The sequence below is a fragment of the Tupaia chinensis genome, unplaced genomic scaffold (assembly GCF_000334495.1).
Source record: "Tupaia chinensis unplaced genomic scaffold, TupChi_1.0 Scaffold148607_1, whole genome shotgun sequence".
NCBI classification, from domain to species: domain Eukaryota; kingdom Metazoa; phylum Chordata; class Mammalia; order Scandentia; family Tupaiidae; genus Tupaia; species Tupaia belangeri.
The window spans coordinates 3319317-3343013 of record NW_006208456.1 but is presented as its reverse complement, the minus strand read 5'-3'; the positions used below and the strand labels follow the sequence as shown (position 1 = coordinate 3343013).

The 23697-nt window shown below is 42.1% G+C and overlaps 1 protein-coding gene across 1 annotated transcript in view; it reads left to right on the top strand.

The window, feature by feature from the left end:
* TMED10 (transmembrane p24 trafficking protein 10) overlaps positions 1-13497 on the top strand; it is a 36111-nt gene extending 22614 nt beyond the window's left edge. The window contains exons 3-5 of the mRNA XM_006170561.3: positions 1931-2004; positions 12155-12281; positions 12701-13497. Of these exons, the coding sequence (XP_006170623.1) occupies positions 1931-2004; positions 12155-12281; positions 12701-12822 (323 nt within the window). The 3' untranslated portion in view covers positions 12823-13497. The remainder of the gene's footprint in view (positions 1-1930; positions 2005-12154; positions 12282-12700) is intronic.
* The last annotated feature ends 10200 nt before the right edge of the window (positions 13498-23697 follow it).

The window sequence follows — 23697 nt, the reverse complement described above, 5'->3', positions numbered from 1 at the left end:
CACCTGTTGGCTCCTGCATTACATTTCTTGTAGATGATGTCATATTCAGTATACCACTTCAGATTTGGGAAAAGAGAATGTTCTAAGTGCTATTTTTGTTTGTTTGTTTGGTTATTTTGATGTTTTGGGGGACTTGATTTAATGTTTAGAAATCATCTGTGGTTTGTCTTAGTTTGATCTTAATCTTACCTGTGCAGTTTTATTTCTCTTGGTTTCAAGTTGCTCTTTCCAGCTTATCCAAAAGAAGTTCTTTAATGTGTTTCACACATGTCAGGATCATTTCATTATCTGAACCTTTGCCCGTGTTTCACCTTCTTCCTAGAACACTTTACCAGAGTCCTGTTTTCAGTTGCTTGCTCTTGAGTGAAGTCTGTCCACAGCTAATTTCTGACTTTCTCCGACCTTGCTCCATAGTTAGGATTATCTGATTCAGTTGTTTTGGCTTGAAATTTTATACTGCTTTGGATTTTCACCATAGCTGTTATGTGCATGTATGTCTTAGAGCCCTACATGGAATTATATTTGAAGGCAAAGATCACACCACTTAAAATTTCCAGAACAGTTGTAGTACCCAGTGAGTTCTCAATGAGGAGTTTTCAGTGTGTTTTGTTTTTATTGCCGGAGACCAGGTGTGTGTAAGAGAGAGCGTGTGTGCGCATGCACCCTCCAATGGGCCCTGGTCGTGCTGCAATCCTTTTCCTCCATTTCTTCTTCCCCTCACCACTTTGGGCATACATGCATATGTGCCCAACATATTTGTCAAGCCACCAGGCCAGGATTCAAACCACGGTTGACCATGCAAATCTGGCTCCTTTACCCACTGTGCTGCAGGGCCATCTCAATAAGGAGTTGCTGAATTAACTTCAGTCTGTTCCAGAAAACTGCCAATATTTCTCGATCAGCAGAGGGTACAGTAACATTCTCTGTGGCTTATGGCCTCAGGAGTCCCAGGGCTTAAGTGGCATTGTTTCCCAGAACTTCTCATTTCATGCAGGACATTATTTTATAAATAGGTGAATTCCAGGGAATTGGGACTAAGCCGTTTTCTTAGTCTAAAAGTCTTTCACTTTCTCCTACTTGATAATTTAAGATTGGAATTCTTTTTTGATCAAGATAAATTATTGGGTCAGTGGAAAACTCGTGACATATTTGCATCATGACCTTTCTGACTACCCCATAGATTTATTTTTTATGAACATTGCTGTTAGCCCCAGTATCTCAAAGAGATATTTTTCTCTCTAAGATGCATCCCTGAGAATTGTACTCTTATTATAAAAGTTTTTTCCTTGAGCCATTCTAACTCATTTAAGGGCTTAGTGGGAATAACCTTATAACATTTTATTAATTTATTGATGTAGCCTTACGTTAAACAAAATATATGAACTTAAGTGGACTATTATATAAAACCTATGTTCTTTTCAATACTTACATTTATTTTAAGTAAATCCAAGCTTAGCGTCTACCCAGTAATCCTAACTTAGCGTGACTTTCAGAATTTGGCGGGGCAGCTTTCTTGATGCGGAAATACGCTCTCAGCCCGAGCTGGCATGCCCCGCTATCAGTCTCCATGCACTCGGTTTCCCACTGCTGGACTTGGGAGTTTTATGTTCTAATCCAGTAAGCCTGTGTGTTTTCTCTTCTCCTCTCTATTCCTCAGCAGTAGCGGCTGCAGTGTCTGTGTCCTGCCTGCTCAGAAATGTTTGCTAGCAGTGTGTTCTCTTTGCTTTCCGGCACCCCACACAGATACAGGCTTTGTCTGGAATGTTGTGATTTTAGCCAGAGCCAGGAATTTTCTGCAGCTGAGCAGGGGGAGGAGTCATGGCTGTTTCCCTCTATTGAGAGGATGGGGGTTAGGGAGAGGGAGGGTGGGTGGGTGATTTCCCGGAATTTTAACTATTCCGCACAATGAATCCTTTGATTTCTTTCTCAGGAACAGGGCGGATACCTGACCAACTCGTGATCCTAGACATGAAGCATGGAGTGGAGGCGAAAAATTACGAAGAGGTATGCCCTGCTGCAGCAGCCAGAGCAGGCAGTGGTGTGCTGTGCTGCAAGGTTTCTGTGACCTGTCAGGCCACAGGCTGTGCTTTGCCCAGAAGCCTATGGTCTTCTCAGCAGTCATGTGATAACCAGCTCTGATCTTATTGATACAAAAAGTTGTATTAACAGCCTTGAATAATAATTCTGGCTGTGCTGTCAGCCATAGGACTGGACCAGCTGTCCCACAGAACTGTTGATGTGATAAAACATTTAAGCATATGCCATTAACTCTCTTGTGACAGAAGTCAGATATGTATCATTATAATATTTGAAAGCTAGAATTCAGTTATGTGTTAGTGTCCAAGGTTAAAAAAAGTGATTTGTTTTTCATTCCAAAGACGTTTTAGGACTGATAGTTAGCGTGAGCGGGTGAATATCCATGTCCTAGGTATATGTACCTCTAGATAGTGTATGTGTGTGTGTATGTCTCTGTATCTATAGTGTGTGTGTGTGTGTGTGTGTGTGTGTGTGTGTGTATGTCTCTGTATCTAGAGACACATTTATCTAGGACATTGATTCAGTGCTATAGTCTTGAATAACTGTGCTGTCTTTTAGAGATACTAGTTGAAAATAGCTTTTAGTTAAAATTATTCAAACTTTTTTTTAGTTTTGCTGTAGGGCAAGTAAGTGATCACCTGAGAGAGATGGGGAGGGAGAAAAAAGAGAAGCAAGAGAAAGAAAGCATCTCCCCAGGGGATGATCACACCATCAGTTTGTTCTCTTCTTGAGATTTTGGGCTCACACACATTCCTGGCATGTTTTTCAAACCTTCAGGTCTGAGACTCAAACTGTGCAGTCAGCCATGTGGGATCCTGCTGCCTTAACTACAACGCCACCAGCTGACCCAATTTCAGACTTTTAAGGAGGAGGGGAGAGTGGAAGGAAAAGCTAGAAGAGGGACCAACAGGAGGCATGGTGGTTAAGGTGCTGAATATTCCCACATGGCTGACCACAGTTTGAGTCCTGGACCTGGCGGCTTGCTTTCTCTCTTTCATATCTCTCTCTCTCTCTCTCTCTCTCTCTCTCTCTCTCTCTTTCTGTGTGTGTCTCTCTCTGGTCAAATTAAAGTAAATGAATGAATAAATAAAATTAATTTTAAAAAATTATTTTAAAAAAATGAGAAAAGGCTACAAGAGATGAGGGATAGTAATAAATAGAAAATTGATAGGAAGCATTATAGAATAAGGAAAACTAACATTTGGGTGACAGGAAGTGGAAATGTATATAGAATAAAGAAAAGAACCTCTGAGCTTTTTTTTTCTTTAAAGTTTGCCATAGGCTGCACGTACTCACCAGAGAGAGAAAGAGGATAGTGAGAAGGCACACCTCCGGGGGACGGGGTGGAGCGGGGAAGTTGGCCACACTGCAGTTCCTTGCCCTCTGTTCTCTTGGGATTGTGAGTATGCTTGCATACGTGCCCAGCATGATTCTCAAGCTATCTGGTCCAGGATTCGAACTGTGCAGTTGGCTATGTGGGATCCAACTGCCTTAACATCTATGCCACCCGCTGGCCCTACTACTGAGCCTTTTAAAAACCTGTACTTGAGAAACTTTGGGGATAGTATAAAATGATTCTTCAGCTGAAGAACACCTTTGAAAAACCACAAGAACTAGTTACTGGAGAATTGATCTTTACAAAAAGATAAGAATATTTTTATCCAACAAAACAATACTTGAGGGCATGAGGAAGACAGTGGGAAACAGGCATGTAAATGGCTTTTGAAGAACATAAGCTAAATAATCTAAAGAAAAATGTAAGTAATTTAGGAAAATCTAGGAACGATGGCGCAGGAAAGGTTGCCTGTCTTTGGTCAGGACTTTGGGAGGGACATAGCCTAAGATGGAAGTAAATCCAAGTGTCCGGTCAGCTCTGCAACAGAAAGCTGTACAAGTGCAGCTCCTTGGGGCTTCCTCTTGTTCTTTGTTCAAGGGCTCAGTTGAATGGAACTGTAATAGAGTTATCTGGAGACAAGAAATATGGGCAAGTGATAAAATAATGGACAGTTCCTACAGATACTTTGAATTGCCTGTTTCTGTCTTCAGGCTGGTTTAATTAAAAGAAAACAAGAGAACTCTTATTTGATGAATGTAAGAGTAAACTGAGAAAAAAAAATTTAAACCTTCATGATTCAGAATTAATTATATAAATAAGATAATGTATGCCAAAGTGCTGGTATAAGATATGAAACCCTGGGAACCAGCAGTTAGCGTAATGGTTATGTCGCTGGACTCCCACGTAGTCAACCGCGGTTCGCGTCCCGGACCCGGTGGCTTAAAACCCACGCCGGGCGCGTGTGCGTGCGTGCCCAAGATCCAGAGAGGAGAATGGAGGAGAAAGGATTGCAGCGTAGCCATCACCTCTGGGGGGGTGATTCTCACTTTCTGTCTCTCTATCTCTCTCTGTCTCGCGAGCGCACGCGCCCTATAGTGAAAAACCTCTCAAAAAAAAAAAAAAGATATGAAACCCTTAGGAAAATAAGGTTGACGAACAGGTGAAATGAATTGCAGTTAATGGTTATTGCTGCTGTTCCCCAGCCTAAGAGGGTATTCCCTGAATGTGTACTAAGTGGGATTTTACCTGTCCTAACTTTTTTCTCCTCCAGCATGATAGCTTTCATTAAGGGGTAGTTACTGAATAACAGGGCACCTGGTGTCTGTTAGACTTTAGACATAGCTTGTTCTTTTTGAAATCAGATGACTTTATTGTGCGTTTACAAAAGAATTAGGTGGATACCACTGTTGTATGCCATTTTAGAACCCCTCTCCCTCCTGGAGTTTCCATCATCCTTGGGCTTTATTAACATTGGAGGAGGGGCTTTATCTTTCCTGACCTTTTGCTTAACCTGAGAGGGGAATCCCTAGCAGAAAGGAAACCTCAGTGCTTCCTTTGCCTATTTCCTGCTTCAGATGTCTGGCACGTCCTAAGCGTGTGTTTACGCACATAGTTACCACACAGCCCTAAGGTTCTGCTTCTTAACCAAGAAGCTCCTCCCTACTGCTTTCTTCAAGGACTCCCCCTACTCCTCCCCTCTCAAACAGCAGACCAGATTGAGGCAGAGAAGGAGTGGTTCTGATAGAGACCAAAGACCAGCCCTTTTTTTTTTTTTCAGCCTATGGCTAGGCTCCCTAGACCCTTGCTCAGAAATAGCTGTTTGTTATCTCTGGGCTAATGCTAATGTCTGTGACCAGAACATGGTAACACAAGCATTATTTTTTCTGGTAATTACCAGAGAGTACTGAGCATGTGCAGAGTTTTGTTTTCTTCTGTTTGTTATCTTAGGACAGCAGGGTCTCATCCTGTTACTATCCACTGCCTCAGCATCCCCAGCTACAGCTGGGATTACAGGTGCATGCCACCGTGCCCAGCTCTTTGTTAGGTAGACCTGAGCCTCACGATCCTCATGCCTCAGCCTCACACCGTGCCTGGCCTTTGGTCCTTGGCCTCCCTTGTGGTCCCAGCCTGCAGAGCCCAGCACATTAGCAGTCCCTACTACTGTGGCTGGGCCATGTGTAAAGTGTTTGAGGCATTTAATTTCAGGCCCTTAAGATAATAGACGATCTGTATCTCCAGAGGGCTTGGGTCCTTTGGCATCTGTTGACATTCTGGAAGGTAACACATTTCTTTAGTTTTCTTCATATCCAGCACATTTCTCTCTCATTACTGAATTTGTGGACACATTCTGAAACCCATGTGGCCCTGTGAAATTCAGTTGGGCTTAGTGTCTTAATAGCTACACTACCTGCCTAAATTGTTATGGAAGATTTATTAACCTATGTGAAATTGCTATACGAACACAATGCAAATGTAAGATGATATTTGGGAGACGGATTGCTTGCCATATTGTAAGCAACTTAAAGTCTTGGGCCAGCCAGTGGTGTGGTGGGTAAGGCAGCAGGATCCCATGCAGCTGACTGCACAGTTTGAGTCCTGGACATAGCAGCTCAAGAAACACGCTGAGCATGTGTGCTTGATCTCGAAAGGAGTGAGAGAGAGGAGATGGGACAGTGACAAGGCTATCCCCCAAGGAGTGTGCTTTCTCACTCTCTGTCTCTGGAAAGAACACATGTCTTCTAGAAAAAATTTTTTAAAAGAAGAGTCTTAAAGTCTTGTGGCATGTTCTCAGAAATAAGGCCCTTTAGATTCCTTGTGTTGTATTTTAAAGGCTTTTGACCACTGTCTTGCTTTTGCCCTTTAGAGGGTGGCCTCTTTGTGATTCAGTTTGTGAACTGAGCCATTTCCTTTTAGTTTGTGCTGTTAACTATAGCAGCTGTTCACAGGGACTTATTGTCTGATTGTGCAGTTGGGAGAATGAAGGCAATTACTGCCCCAGAAAGAAAGAGCCATCTCCACATCCACCCATGCCTGGGCCATGTGTCTTCTTGCTATGGAAGTGAACATTTGCAACAGGAGTAAAATCCTGGTTTTGCCTGGGACTCTATTAGTCTGTCATTTGCTACCAACAGATATACCAGAAGCACTGTTGCCGTGTGGAACAACAGCTGGAGACTTTCCCAGAGTTTATTTTCTGAGTGCCTCCAGGAAGAGAAACTCTGGTTCTGTGTTCTAGAGTCTTTAGTCCCTTTCTTGACATAGGTAAATAAAATGATATGGGTAAGGCACTTGACACAGTGGGTCACTCAGTGGATTTTTTCTTTTATTTATGAGAGAGTTTGTGTACACACATGTGGCAGTGACACAGAGAGAGAGAGAGAGGAGCACCCTCCACACAGTCTGGTCACGCCACACTCCACTTCTCCAGTCCGTTGGATCTTGAGCCCTCACACGTGTGCCAGCTATGTTTCAAGGTAACTGAGCTAGGGATTCAAACTGCAGTTGCCACGCAAGATCTATTAACAGTTATTCTTGAGCAGTGCTTTACTGCTGCACCAGGGAGCCAGCCCCAGCTCAGTAGATTTTAGCTCCCTTCTCCAAAGTTCTGGAAACTGCCAAATGGCCATGACAGAATGAATAGGATCTTTCTGAATTTCATTTATTCCTCTGATCATCGATATTATCTGGACTTATTTTGGCACCCTCTTGACGTTTTGAACTTCCGTGATAGGCCTGTGATTCATATACCCCACCCCATCTCTACTCAGACGTATCTGTGGATGCAGGCCTGTCATCTTTCTCTTGATCGTGTTAGACTAGATAATATTCACATGTGTTGCTATTGCTCTGGAGTTTGTGGGGACTGTGGTAGTATAGAGACAGCGAACTAATTTTGCTGAATTTGGCTTGCTATAAGAAGCTTCTCTCTGTGTGTTGATGTTCCACCAAGGAAAAGAATCCAGATTCTCTCTAGAGGCTGGGTTCACAACTGTGTTTTAAAATGAAGTTTCTTAGAGAGTTAACACCTTTCCTTGGCACAGTTACATATAACTGTGAACTCTTTAGATTCAGATCATCATTAGAGTAGATTTAGATATGGTTTAAGAGAGTTTAATTTTGGAGGTGTTGTGTGTGTGAGTATATGCATGCACACATGCACACACACACATACATTCAAGGAAAGGCTTTATAACATAGCTTTTCCAAACTGTAGATGAGAGTGCTAGATATTGTGGTAGAGAGGGCTTTCTCTCAGGCAGTCGGCCTCCTGAAAATGAATGCTGAGTGAAAAATCGATACAGAGTGCATCTGTTAGTCTGGTTGTGTTGCTTCAGGGGACCAGCAACACTTACCTACCAGGAGAAGGTTGGCTCCTTTAAAAAAAGCAAAGAATAAATATCACAGGTCAGTTACAAGTGTTTACTATGTATCAGTTACTTGGGACCATACCAACTATAAATCATTTTAATTTCCTTGAGTTCAGGGGCCAAACTAGTATGAGGGGGACAAAAAAGCAAAACAGTTTGTGACTGTGACACGTATGATTGTTAATTGTGTGGCACGGTCTCAGTGCTGCAGGGCTTTAGGAAAGGAAGGACTTGGTTTGGACCTTAAAGGAAACTTCATTGTTTGTAAAATAGACAGGATTTGGGTACACTGAGTGTGCTTTTAGAAGTCAGGAATTCTGTTCTTTTATGGCCGAGTGTCACAGTACCAACACTGAATAAATGGCAGTGACTCTCGATAGGGAGTCAAGAGACCTTGGGATGCCACCCAGAGGGCCGTGTAATTTCACATCTTCAGTTTCTTCATTTGTAAAGTGAGGGGCTCATTGGAAAACGAAGTCCCTTGCAGCTCTGACATCCTTTGGTTATTGGACAGCAACTTGCAGCCTTCCAGGGGAGCACTGCCCCCTAGTGGAAAACCTGAGGCCCACATCCTGGAGACAGCTTTTATCACGCTGTTAGCAAAGCACAGCCCAGGCATGTTTCAGGCCCTGGGGGACAGAAGTAGACTAGAAGAATCCCAGCCTGCTTCCATGGAACATGTCTAATCTGGCATCGTTACAGATCCTCTGAGCGTGAAATCAGATGTTTAGAAGAGCAGAACAGTAGTCAGTGGGGATTATGATTTTGAGATTTTCTTTGCTTTTTGTACTGACTGGGGCACAAAGTCTTCTGATAGTCATTGAATGCTTCATCCTGAGCAAACAAGGAGGGTCTTCTTGAGAATGCTTTTCATCTGTTTTAAAATCTTACTCTATTGCCTATAAAACCATTAAAATAATAGCGGGGAAACTAGAAAGTTTATCAGTCAAACTTGATCACTCAGACTAACTGGACAGTTCATCCAGATCCTTGTAGCCCAGCATAGCTTGATCACTATTGATTCAGGAAAAACTTAGTGTTTCTCTCCTTCAGCCTTCTGGTACCTGTAGAATAAAGTGTAAACTCAGATAGACTTGGGGTCCAGTCTCAGTTTGTGCAAGTTGTCTGCGTCCCCAATTTAACTTCCTCCTCACTTTTGAGTCTTACGTGCTGTTCTCCATACTTTTTCCTAGGCACAATTGTGTTCGTGCATATGTTTGGGTTTTTTTTTTTTTTTTTTAAGGTTTTTGCTATAGGGCGTGTGTGCTCACCAGAAAGAGAGAAACAGAGAGACAGAGAAATCACCCCTCTGGGGGGAAGGCCACGCTACAGTCCCTTCTCCTCCATTTTCCTGTTGGGATCTTAGGCAGGCACACACAAGCGCCCAGCATGAGTTTAAGCCACCAGGTCTGGGACTTGAACCACAGTCGACTACATAGGAGTCCAGTGACATAGCCACTATGCCAACTGCTGGCCCCATATATGTTTATACATGCACACACACCCTGTATTCTAGCTTCGAGCTCATCAGACTACTTAGGTCTGAACTACTCATGGTTTCCCAAACATGCACTTTCTTCCCTTCACGTTTTGTTTTGCAAGTTCCTTTCGTTCTTGAATGTCTTTCTGTCTCATCTTTTAAAATCCTGCCCAACCCATGAGATCCAACTCATGAGATCCAGTTTACCCACTTCCTGTTAAACTTTCCTTTACCCTTTTAGCTAGAGGTAGTCTCTCGCTACCTTCTTTTCATTTTGCTTCTAATGTGTGTCTTCGTTGTCGAGGTTGATACATACCATGCCTCTTGTTTCCGTTATGGCTTTCTATGTGAGCCTCTCGACCAGACTGAGCTTTAGAGTGGGCTTTATCTTGGTGCCTTGCACATAGTAAACACTGAAAAAAAAAACATTGTTGTCAGAGTCTTTAAATATTTAAAAACAAAACAATTTTTTTTTGTAATTTTAGAAATTTATTTACTTTTTTATTGCCAGAGGGCATGTATATTTGCCAGAGAGAGGGAGAAAGCGCCCCCACTCCCACAATGGGGCATGGTTACACCATAGTCCTTTTCTCCTCCCATTCCTCCTTCCCCTCAGGATTTTGGGCATGCACAGACATGTGCTTGACATGTTTTTCAAATCACGAGGGCCTATATTTGAACTGTAGTCAGCCACATAAGATTCAGCTCTCCTAATCTTTGAGCTACAAGGCCAATTCTGATTTGTTTTTGTTTTTGATTTTAAGATGAGATTTTACTGTGTCAGTCTCCTAGCCAGGACTATAGGAACAAAAAATACTACCAGGAATCCACTCAATTTTAGACAAGATTACAGGTGTTTACTATGTATCAGGTATTTGAGGCCATATCAATCATTTTAATTTGCCTCAGTTTGGGGACCAAACTAATGTGGAGAAAAAGGATAAAAACAGGTTTCTCAGTGGTCTAGGTTAAGAAAGGAAGATAGTTACTTTCTTTTTTTTAAACTTTTTTTTTGGAGAGGTTTTTGCCTTAGAGTGCACACACTCATCAGAGAGAGACATGCATAGTAAGAGGGAAAGTGAGAAATCCCCCAGGACGGATGGCCACACTATAATCCCTTCTCCTCCATTCTCTTGGGATTTAGGGCATGCAAGCGCACGTGCCCGGCGTGAGTTTCAAGCCGCCGAGTCCAGGACTTGAACTATGTTCAGCCACGTGGGAGTCCAGCGCCTTAACTACTACATTACCCACTAGCCGCAAAACTGCAGTTTTTAAAAGTGTTATTTATGTATTTAGAGAGAAAGAGGGTGAGGGAAGAGAATCCTGACAGGGCCTCACCACACTGAGATCCTGGTCAGAGAGACCCAGGATCTGAACCTGGGGTCCTCCCATTTCCATTTGGCACTACCACCTGTGCCACTGTAATGCAGATTTTTGAGCAGACCTAGGATTCGTCTTGGCTGTGAGCTTTCATGTAAGTCTTAGAATTGTAGGATTTGTATAAGCAAACCAGAATTCTCTAATTGTATATTTTGAGTTTTAGATAATAATGGTAAATATTCTCTTGTTGTGTACTCTGAGAATTCAGTGGCTTTTCTTCTAAAACCAGGTTTGACCTATTATGACTCTCACACTTATTACTAATAGCATTTATTTCTTATGCATTGAATGGAAAAATGCTTTATTAAAGTCAGGACTCTCAGGGAAATAAAGCTTACATTATACTTTACTGTATTATAGCACTTCTAAAGAGGTTTTTTTTGCACGTCATAAGTTTATTTGCAGACATCTAGTATGCTATGCGTTTAAGAGTTTGATCCATTTTTCAGAGACTATGACTGCACCTCTTAAAATGTCCTTCGTATCTATTAAATGGATGAATTAAAGCATCCTTATTTCTTAAGTGGTGGTGTCTTTCTATAAAGAAAGGTGCAGCAAACCCAGATCCAAAGTACAGTCATCATAGCGAGTAACCAGCACGTGCTTTCCCCTGGAAATGGCAGATTTCTTCCCAGGCCCTCCTCATAGTGGCTCCTGCGGACTGTAGAGGTCGTGAATCTCCTGATGCTCTGTCTCAGCGTGGCATTGTGGGAAAGGCGGAAGAAATAGCGGCACCGAAACAAGCCCTTCTTTTCTCATGACCTTCTAAAGAGGATTTAATCAGTATTAAAATGGGTTTTGTTGTTGTCGTTGTTGTTGTTGTTGTTTTAAAAAGGGGTCTGAGGGACCAGCAGTTAGCGTAATGGCTATGTTGCTGGACTCCCACATAGTCAACCATGGTTTGAGTCTCGGACCTGGTGGCTTAAACTCACGCCGGGCGCGTGTGTGTGCGTGCCCAAGATCCCGAGAGGAGAATGGAGGAGAAGGGATTGCGGTGTGACCATCCCCTCTGGGGGGTGATTTCTCGCTTTCTGTCTCTATGTCTCTCTCTGTCTGTCTGGCGAGTCCACGCGCCCTATAGCAAAAACCTCTCAAAAAAGGTGAGGGGTCTGAGATGAAAAGATAACAGTTCATAAGAGGAAGAAGTTCGAATATTAAAATTTTAGGGTGGCGGGGCCAGCAAGCAGTGTTGTGATTAAGGTGGCTGTATTCCTACACAGCAGACCACAGTTAGAGTTCCAGATGCTATGACTTCAAAAATCATGCGGGGCACCTGTGTATGTATCCCCAAGATCGCAAAAGGAGAATAGAAAAGGGATTGGAGTATGGCTGTCCCCTCTTGGCAGTTTGGGGGTGATTTCTCTTTCTTTCTCTATCCGTCTGTCTCTGTCTCTCTCCTGTCTGGCAAACACACACACCCTATGGCAAAAACAAGTATGGTAAACAGGAGAGATTTTAAATCTGGTAAATCTTTAAAAAGACTGTTCTGTTGTCTTATATTCTTTTCCAGAGCATTTTTTCAAGGAGTAAACGCCTAACTCCTTTCTTTTCCAGATAGCAAAAGTTGAGAAGCTCAAACCATTAGAGGTGGAGCTCCGACGCCTGGAAGACCTCTCAGAGTCTATTGTTAATGATTTTGCCTACATGAAGAAGCGAGAGGAGGAGATGCGTGATACCAATGGTAAGAGGCCCTCATTTCTCAATAATTGAGCCATAAAGGTGACAGTCCCCAACCTTTAAATTCTGGTGGATCCTTTTCTCGGTTTTCCTAGAGACGAGTGTATGGAAGGAAAATTGCTTGCTTCAGTTTTGCTGCTGCTAAAGATATGAGTCTCACTAGATTTTTAGCACATAGGAATTTCTTGTTTGGTACACAGTTGGTCGTATTTTCAGTTAGCTTATAGCATATCAAATTAATAGTACTAATCTCTGTAACGTTTAACATTTGTATATAGGATAACAGATTTTTTGTTTTGTTTTTGTTTTAATTCTCTGAAATCCTACTGTTAGATCTAGGGACAAAAGAAAGTTAGTTAATCTCCATAGCTTAGCCCATTGAGTAGGTTCATTTCATATATTTGCAATCCTTTTGTTTTTCAGAGTCAACAAACACTCGGGTCCTTTACTTCAGCATCTTTTCAATGTTCTGCCTCATTGGACTAGCTACCTGGCAGGTCTTCTACCTGCGTCGTTTCTTCAAGGCCAAGAAATTGATTGAATAATGAGACACCATATCCTCCCACCTTGTATCTCAGCCAGCAGAACATCGCTGGGACGTGCCAGGCCTCTGGCATCCTACCAACAGCATCATCAAGGCATGTTGGAGCTTTCTTGCCAGAACTGATCTTTTGATATGGGAGGACACGGGGTACCACCTTCACCCAGCAAGTCATTAAGGGACTTCTTTTTAACTTGGTAGGATTTGGACTGGTTTCGCAACAATAAGACTATTTTAGAGTCACCTAATGACAAAAAAAAAAAAAAAAATAGGGGTCACCTAGATAATGCCAAAGTCAGCATTTTTACTGGGTTTCCTCGTGTGATCTGTTTGAACCATGTTTTCTTTCCTTCTCCCACTTGCTCACCCGCTTGGGCTTCTGCTCTAATTCCTCTACCAAGATTTCTTTGACCATGTCAGACTTCTTTCTGATTATCCTTTTTGGATTTCCTTGTGAAAACACCCTTAACTTTCTTTGGCCCTTAGCTGAAATATTTACATAGCTTCTGGAGACATCCTTTCATGATGTTGTGTCTCTTTAAAGGTTGATGGATGTGACACCTCCTAAAAGTGAGCTTTGAACTACAGGCAACTCTTAAAGAAAATTGCATTCTAGACCATTAAAATATTTGTGCTCAAATGCTCAAGCTTTTTTCTGTGTTATGTGTATTTGGTTCTATGCAATTTTATCACATGTAGACTCATGTGACCACCATTGCAAGACACCGAACAGTCGTGTCACACTGATCCCTCATGTTGCCCTTTCATAGCCACAGCCAACTTCCTACTCCCTCACCTAATCTCTGGTTACCACTGATTCGTCCTCCACTTCCATAGTTTGTCATTTCAAGAATGTTGCATAAATAGAGTCATAAAGAATGCAACCTTTTGAAATTGATTTCTTCTTACTCCGTATAATTCCCTTGAAACCCATCCAAGTCGTTGCATGTGTTAATAGTTTGTTTTATAGATGTATCCCCTTTGTTTAGACGTTTGCCTACTGAAGGACACATGACTTGTTACTAATAAAGCTACTGTGACCATCCATGTACATTACGTTTCCACCAGCAATGTATGACAGATAGAGTTTCTCCACATCCTCACCAGCATTTGGCATTGTTACTTGTTTTTTTTCTTCTTCTTCTTCTTCTTCTTCTTCTTCTTCTTCTTCTTCTTCTTCTTCTTCTTCTTCTTCTTCTTTTTCATTTAGCCATTTGGATAGGCAGGTTTCTCATTACGGTTTGATTTGCATTTTCTAATGGCTAGTGATGTTGAGCAGCTTTTCACATGCTTGTTTACCATCTATATAACCTCTTTGGTGAAATGTCTTCTCATGTCTTTTACCCATTTTTAAGATAGTTTGTACTTACTGTTGAGTTCTGAGAGTTCCTTATATATTCTAGATATAAATCCTCTGTCAGATATGTGATTTCTTGAATTTTTAACATAATTTCTACCAAAAAAAAAAGTAAAATTTACCTAGTCTTCTTGCATAGCTAGTCACTGATTTAGTTTCTCTCTTTACATGTTCCATTTAGAGAGTTAAGGTATTTAGTATAAAATAGACAACTGTGAGAGTCACGAAGAGAGTAACTACTTGAAAATATGTGTAAAGGCAAAGCCAAGAATCATTATGGGAATGTGAGGTCCCTTAAGGCTAATACTAATGTAAATAAGAAAAAAATGTGGATACAAATGACCATGTTCAAGAACAGAGATGAACAATACTGTCACTCCATAGCTAGCTACCAAGAAAGTAAATAAGAGTTTATCTTTTCTGTAATCTCTTTTTAATCCTGCCATTGCAGGAATATCTAATTGCAGTGGCAAGAATTACAGGAGTTAGGGCCATGTAGCAGTATAGAAGCAGTATATTAGAATTATCAGAGAACACTGTTGTGTTGACCTGACCAAAGTCTGAAAATAGAAGAGGGAATGAGTTATGTTGTTAAAGTCTCAGCCTGTTCTATTGACGGTCTAGCTACTACACACACCAGCCTTTTTTCCCCTTCTTTTGACTCCCTGAATATTCCTGTTGTGTGGCATAAAAGTGGTTCTCTCATTAATCTGTGAGACATTGCCATCTGCTGTTGAGAATTGGTAAGTGTTACACTGAGGACCTTGCGGTAGAAGCCTTGCCATAGGGACAGCTGATGTTGGGGAAGTCTGTCAGTAGAATTCCATATACTAAGTGACAGAGGCTACATCCAAACAGGGAAAGGAATAAACACATTTGTGGGTTAAGAGTCATCCTTATACATTTAAGTGCGAAATTCTATGTGCTATTAATCTAACAAGATACTCTCAAATTTCCAACTTGTGCCTTTTTTCCTTTTTAGGAGTAATGAAAACTCCATTAGATATGGTCTTCTGTTCTGATAAAATGTCAAAGAAGAGCATAGGAGAAGAGATATTTTATTTTGTTGATGCTTTTGCTCCCAAGTGTGACTCTAAACTTAGAACTTTGTGGAAGTGAAATTCTTTCATGTCCTTTCTTTTTACTCATGCCAAAACTACGAACTTGGACATTTGCGCTTTTGGTTTAAAGTTAATTGGTAATATGCCTTGATTTTATCTAAAAAGCAAAAGGCTAGTACAAGGGCAAATCAGCTTTAATAACAGATATGTCATTTGCTTCCCTCCATTTTTGAGCATCTGATTCAAAATGCTCTGTAAACTATAAATGAGCACGATACAGGTTAAGTAAGTTTTGTTGTACCGTTGTCATGAGCCTCTGTCATGAAGCCATTTTTCTTTGTTTAATGGAAAGAGACGTGGGTTTTATACAGATTCACTTGTAAGGATTGATGTGGGGGGTTTTGTGTAAATTTTCTCAAATAAAGGCTAGCAGAAACCATTTAGGTGTATTTTTGTTACTCTTGAGTATCTTTGGATTTGGCAATAATTTCTCTTTATTCCTCAGTATAAAGTATGACAAATGGCACCTGATGAATTAGAAAATATCATTCCCAATTTACTACAGATGGATAGCATTTATGTGACCTAGTAAAAGTTACTATATTTTGTGGATATGTAACAGATATATAAATTATATTTATGCATATAAAACAAATAATACTTAATTTAGATCCTCAAAAAGACCAAATAGGTCTCTGTAAGCCAGGCATTCTCTATAGCTTTTCTCTTTCGGAAATAATTACTGGAGTTATTTCTACAGAGCGCTTTATTCCTTACCCACCATTCCTAAAATACCTTCCCAGTTTAGAACCCTTTGGGGTTTGCTTTTTTGGTCCATCATGTCTATGCAAAGCCCCACCCCAGGAGGGGTTGGAATTTTAGGGCCTATTTCTTCTGTCCTTTCACTTACAGTTGGGACATTTTTCACAAAGCTTCTTTCAGGAGCTGACGTGAAGTGCTTTGCACACTCACTGGTCGGCCTCTTACTTATTCTCCACCGCCATTCTCCCAGAACCCAGATAAAATGTGTAAGTTAACCCATGATCTAGAAAATAGTAGTTTCCAACATTTGAGTGTTAACATTTTCACATCAAAGATGTTCTCACTTAGGTTGTACTTTAGAGAACATAAAGAGTTCAGCAAAACATATGTTAATTAATAGTCTGAATTGTATCATCTGAATTAATAAATCTCAATTGTATCATCATATATACTTGTTAAATGGTAATACATGTTTTGTAAATTATTGATTTGGTCTGCTGCAGTGGTATCCCATATAATGTGAGCTGCATGTATAATTTTCTATTTTTCTAGTATCACATTAAAAGAGTAAAATGAAACAGGTGAAATTAAGTTTAATCATATATTAACACTCAAAATATTAATATTTCAACAAATAGTCAAGGGGTCAGCTAAAGGCATGGTGGTTGAGGCAACTAGATCCACATGGCTTACTGCACAGCTTGGAAAACATGCCAGGCGTGTGTGTGTGTGTGTGTGTGTGTGTGTGTGCCCAAAATCCTGAGACAAGAATGGAGAAGGGATTGTAGCCTGGCTATTCCCCTGGGGAGTAATTTCTCCTTTCTCTCTTCCTCTCTCTAGTGAGCATACATCCCCTAGAGCAAAACTTTTTTGAAAATGTAGTCAATATAAAAATTAACGAGATATTTTACGTTCTATTTTCTTGTAAAAATCTTTGCACTTCAGTGTGTATTTGACATCGGTAGCATGTTTCTGTTCAGTCTAACCACAATTGAAGTGTTCAGAAGCTACTTGCAGCTAGTGGCTACTGTATCAGATATGGAAAGTATAGATTTTCTTTGGTACATTCCGCAAGCTTTACAGTAACTCCATGGTCCTGGGGAAGCTACCATTCATAAATTGAGAACTTTTGCTATATAGCATTCTACATATTCACTTGTTAAAATGTAGGAATAGTCCATTTTTGACCAAAGCCACTTTAAGATAAATTACATTTTTAGAATAAATGTTCAGTAATTCTGGACTTAGGAATATCCAAAGGTCAGATCATTTATCTAGTTCCTTGTCACCTCATCCAAAGGTGACAAGAAAATGAATTTTTTTTTTTTTTAGAGGTTTTTTGCTATAGGGCACGTGAGCTCACCAGAGAGACAGACAGAAAGCGAGAAATTACCCCCCCGGGGGATGGCCACACCATAATCCCTTCTCCATTCTCCTCTTGGGATCTTGGGCACGCATGCACACATGCCCACCGTGAGTTTAAGCCACCGGGTCTGGGACTCAAACCGCGGTCGACTACATGGGAGTTCAGCGACATAGTCATTATGTTAACTACTGGTCCCAAGAAAATGGATTTTTAAGCTTCAGCTGAAACCTACTTAGCTTCTCTGAATGAGAGCACTTCTGACTTTATTTTTTCCATTCTTTCAAAGAAATATTCATTGAGCATCTGTTCTGCCTTGTGTGTCAAACTAAACACTGGATTAATAAGAGGCAATGCCTGTCCCTAAAGTGCACTCTGATTGTACGGGGAGGTAGATGGAAGGAATGGCTTCTATCCAGAATGGTCTCCTTTCTTTGTTTAACCGCCACTGACTTATATTTTAGATATTCCTCCAGGATGCCTTTACTCACCCAGGATGTTTGGCTTAGAAAGATGCCCCACCTAAGTAAATGACTTTCTAGAATCGTATACGTTAAGAGTACTTATACAGACTGCAGGAATTACCTGGTGTTTTCTGTTATACAGACTGTAAGCTTCGTGAGAGGTAGGAATCATGTTTATTTGGTTTACTGTTATAATCCAGCACCCGGCGCATGTTGATACTCAGTACCGAGTGAAGGAATCAAAAAATTTAAAATTTCTAGACAGTCTAGAACCCTGGAATGAAGCCGACAGAATAAAGTTTAACAGGGATTATCAGGCAATCATGCTTACATTCAGGTTTAAAAAGTTTCATGTGCTTATGAGGTAATAACCTGATACTCATTCAGCCATTAATTTTTGAGTCTCCACTATTATACCAAGCTCTTTTCTAGGCATCAGTGATATATTTGCAGAAACTAAAAAGATTAAAAATATAAACTTTATTTTTAAGAATTATTTTATTTAAATTTGACCAGAGAGAGAAAGTGAGAAAGCAGACCACCAGGTCGGCCATGTGGGAGTCCATCATCCTTAACCACCATGCCACCTGCTGGCCCCCAAACTATTTTCACATTGGCTCATCAAGTGATGATACCAGCTATTTGATCCATCCCTAAAGAACTGAGGTTCCTGAGAAATTCACTGTGTCAGCACAGTCTTTTTTACATTATTAGCTGAAGAAAAATGAGTGCCTTTTAAAGATTTAAGATTAAGAAACAAAAAGAAGGGACCAGCAGTTAGCATAATGGCTGTGTCGCTGGACTCCCACGTAGTCGACCGCAGTTCGAGTCCCAGACCGGGTGGCTTAAACTCACACCAGGTGTGTGTGTGTGTGTGCCCAAGATCCCGAGGGGAGAACGGAGGAGAAGGGATTGCGGCATGGCCATCCCCCCTGGGGGGTGATTTTTCACTTTCTGTCTCTCCGTCTCTCTCTGTCTCTGGCAAGCACACGTGCCCTAGAGCAAAAACCTCTCCAAAAAAAGAAACAAAAAGAAGTCAGAAGGAGATGAAGCAGGACTGTATGGTGGGTGCTTAACGATTCCCCATCACACTCACACAGTTGACCTTGTTTGAAGAGAGAGGTGAGCTGGAGCATTATCGTGGTGGAGAAAGACTGGTAAGGCTTTCCTGGGTGTTCTGCTAAAGTTTTGGGCTAACTTTCTAGAATACTCTGGTAGCCCAGCTGCTGTGGCACAGCAGTATTACCAATTACCCTGCAAGGCTGAAAGTCACATGGCTGATCTTGGGTTTAGATCCCCAGATAAACATGTTAGGTGCAGGTGCCCAGGATCCTGAGGAGCTGGAAGAAAGGTGAAAGGGAGTGGATCATGATTTGACTAGACTTAGTCAAGGGTGCTTGTCTCTTGTCTCTTTCCCCCTCTTTTATTTTACTTATGCTATCATTAAAACACACACACAGACCAGCAGATGGCGTAATGGTTACATTGCTGGACTCCCATGTAGTCAATCATGGTTTGAGTCCTGGACCCAGCGGCTTAAAATTCACTCTGGGCACATGTGTGTGCGTGCCCAAAATCCCGAGAGGAGAATGGAGGAGAAGGGACTGTGGTGTAGCCATCCCCCCAGGGGTGACTTCTCACTTTCTGTCTCTCTGGCAGGCACACCTGCTATATAACAAAAATCTCTTAAAACACACACACACACACAGAAGTTCTCATAATAAGCAGATGTTATCATTCTTTGGCCCTCCAGAAAATCAACATGCAAAATGACTTGAGCATCCCCCCCAAAAGTCAAGACCTTTACTTCTGACCAATCCCACATAGGGCACATGCAATCACCAGAGAGGGAAAGTGACAAATCACCTTCCCCCCACCCCCAAGAGGGGATGGCCACACCACAATCCCTTCTCCATTTTCCTCATAGGCCGGGATTTTCAGCACACATGCACACACACACCCAGTGTGACTTTCAAGCCACTGGGTCCATGACTTAAACCACAGTTGGTCATGTGAGAGTCTAGTGCCTTAACCACCATTCCACCTGCTGGTCTCAACCAGCCCCCTTTTGTTTGACTGAATCAAATACATCGTGGTGTAGCCATTGCTTTGGTTGTATTTTGTTTTCAGAATCTTACTGCCAAAATTGTAACATCTCCTATTAGAATTCTTCAAAGAAATGCTTTAGGGAGTCTAGTGCCTTAACCACCATTGGGTGTTGTACTCCCACATGGCCAACTGTGGTTCAAGTTCTAGACCTGGTGGCTTGCTTTCTCTCTCTCTCTCTCCCTCTCTGGCCAAGTTTAAATAAATAAAGTTAAATAAAATAATTCTTTTAAAAAATGTTTCAAGGTCTTGAATCCCACTTGTTTGAAATTTCTATTGAAAGGTCTCTTTTGTAGCTAATCAGGATGCAACAGTTTTGGCACCCATCAAGCAGGAAGTTTGCTCAACTTTTAACGTTTCAGTATGAATTGTGTAAGCTGACCCAATTGAGAGATCTATGGTGTTGGTGATCGTTTCTGCTGTTAATTGTCAATCCTCTTCAGTTAGAGCACAAATGATTCATTTTTTCTTCACAAATTGATGTGGGTGGTGTGCCTCTGTGGGTATCGTCTTCAACATCATGTCCTCCCTTCTTAACATAAGCTGTCCATTTGCAAACTGCTGATTTCTTTGGAGCATTGTCTCTATAAGCTTTTCATCCAAGCTTCACCACAAGTTTGATGTTCATTCAATTTTAGCAGAATTCGTGTTGCTCTAATAGGGACTCTTCAAATTAATGACTTATCCTTCCCCGTGCCTCAAACTCGATCCTGTTCAGACATGTTATAGTAAGTTAGTAGAGGTTCATGTTGGTGCAAAAGGATAAAATCCACATAGTGTTCTCAGAGTAAGCAGTTTCCCATGAGGTTTTTTTCACTTTATGAAGAATTATTTATTTAATTTTATTTATTCATTTATTTTAATTTGAACAGAGAGAGATACACACACACACAGAAAAATAGAGGGGGGGGACCAGCAGTTGGCGTAATGGTTATGTCACTGGACTCCCATGTAGTCAATTGCAGTCTAGTCCCGGACCCGGTGGCTTAAACTCACACTGGGCGTGTGTGCATGCATGCCCAGGATCCTGAGAGGAGAATGGAGAAGGGATTACGGTCTGGCTATCCCCCCTGGGGGGTGGTTTCTCGCTGTCTCTCTCTGTCCTTCTGGTGACTGCATGCATCCTAGAGCAAAAACCGCTCAAAAAAAGAGAGGGAAGGCAAGAAAGCAAGCCACCAGGTTCAGTACTCAAACCCTCGTCGGCCACCAGACAGAGAGAGACATAGAGATAGAAAGCGATAAATCACCCCCCAGGGGGGATGGCCACGCCACAATCCCTTCTCCTCCATTCTCCTCTTGGGATCTTGGGCACGCACGCACACGCACCCAGCGTGAGTTTAGGCCACTGGGTCCGGGACTTGAACCGCGGTCGACTACATGGGAGTCCAGCGATACAGCCATTACTCTAACTGCTGGTCCTCCATTTCCGTGAGTTTTTGAACTTTGTTCCATGGATCAATGAACAAAGGAGCAAAATCCAGAACTAATAGAGTTTATATTCTAATAATGGAGATAGTCAATAAACATAACGAGACATCAGTATTCTATAGATAAGCATTCTGAAGAAAATAAGCAGTGATGTGACAGGGTGGAAGAGTGGCATTACTTTGGATTGGATGCAAAAAAAGAGGTTTGGTTAAGTACACGTGGAGTATAAGACCATTGTTATGAAGATTAGTACACTAATAGGAATGCTAGATCCAGATAGAAGTCCCTTTGTACTTTTCTATTTGAATTTGATATGGAATGTCATAAAGAGGGCAGGATATCATATTTTAAAAGAAGCTTTGATAGCTGTAGAGAAGCCAAAAGAATGGAAACTCACCCTCACACTTCTCACCTCATTTTACCAATTCTACCTCCTCCTTATATTTGCTATCCCTACTCACATTATTAAAAATCTAGAAGTGAGGTCAGCAGATGGCATGGAAATTAAGGGGGACTGGATCCCACATGGCTGACTGTGTGGTTTGAATACTGAACATGGCAGATCAAAAGACACATGGTGTGTGTGCATGCATGCCCAAAATCCGAGGTTAAAATGAAGAAGGGATTGTGGCACGGTCATCCACCCTGGGAGTGCTCTCTCTCTCACTCTTTCACTGTGTCTCCAATGAGCACACGTGTCATATAGCTAAATAAGTAAATATATAAATCTACAAGTCTCCTAGACTCTTCACCTACCATGTCTTAACTGATCACAAAGTTCTAAATATTCCTCAGATAGTGTTCTTAAATCTGGACCTCCTCTTCACTCACTCTTAATTATCTTTGCCTCTTAAGAGTATAAATTGCCTCCTAACTGTTCTCCCTGCCTGCAGGCTCTGTCCTGCACATTGTCATCAGAGTTTTGTGTAAAATTGTCTGAACTGGGCATTTGAGCAAAAGATTCTATTGGGGCCAGCAGGTGGCATGGTGGCTAAGGCTGCTGGACTCCCACAGGGCCAACCATGGCTCGAGTCCCGGACCTGGCGGCTTGCTTTCTCACTAAACCTCTCTCTCTTGCTCTCTCTTGTCAAATTAAAATAAATAAATAAATACAGTTGAATATAATGATTCTCTTTTTTTTAAAAAAAAAAAAGTTCTATTAATTATGCTGAGGAAAGAAGGCATAAACTGGGAATTCCCCAGCAAATCAGGACATGTAATCGCTAGTCATATACTCCCCTGCTTAAAATCAATTATTTTCCACTGCTCACAGGAAACACCAACCTCTGTAAAACAAGAGGCCCTGTTTTTGCTTCTATTTCACATGCACTCTAGACTCCAGCCTCAAGACCTGTTCTTAGCCTGGTCCTCCTTCCATGGCTCTGGAGTCAGATATCTGGGTGGGTCTGACTTCCCAGCTCCTCTTACTAGCACTGTGTCACATTAAGCAGGTTACTCAGCCTCTCTGTACCCAGTTCTGTAACACTGGAGTAATGTGAGGATTAAGTAGGATAATACACAAAATACTTTTAGCATAGTATGCCCAGAATGGAATACTAAGAGTGAGCTGTTAACTCTGTGGTGAAAGTCGAATTCCCATTTCATATATAAAGACCCTTGGGATGTGAAATCTCCAAGGTCAGAACTGTATAGCAGTTCTCTTTAGTGCACCTTATTGCACACCCTCCATTCCCAGGTGTCTGGTACCCAGTCCTCCAAGTCTTGTTTCATGAAACCAGATAATCAACCATCTGGGAAAAATACACAGGAGAATGTTGAACCTGGCAAAAGAGAAGGGGAAAGGAGAGTGTCACCAGAGCTAAAATGTTTTTGGAGTTGTGTGGAAGAGGGCGGGACCTAGGGTGGCCCTGGGAGGAAGAACTGGGCCCTCTGAGCTGGCCGAGGTGAATACCCCAGTTACATTCCTATCTTTAAGGATCGCATCTCTAAGCAAGGGCGCTGTCCAGCGTGGGGAGGGGCTGCTTTCCCAGTCACCGCTCTCGAGAGAGGCCTGATGCCAAGAGGAGAACGGACGACCTCCGGACCTCGAAGCTGGCCGGGGCCCTGGCCGGGGTGCTGGGCACAGCTCGACAGACAGGTGTCCGGTCGTGAGACCTCCGCCCCTCCGGGCGCCCTGCCCTTCCACGCCACCCCACCGGAGCCCGCCAACCCCGGCCGAAGACCGCACTTCCCGGACCGGCCCCGAGGGCGGGAAGCAGCGGCCGCTGGACAAACCCAGCCGGCCGGCGAAAGCGGAGGAAATCCAGCCGGGCCGGAAACACCGAGAACTGCTTCCGGGCCAGGGGCAGGAGCCACCCTGGAGCCTCGCCGCGGTGCG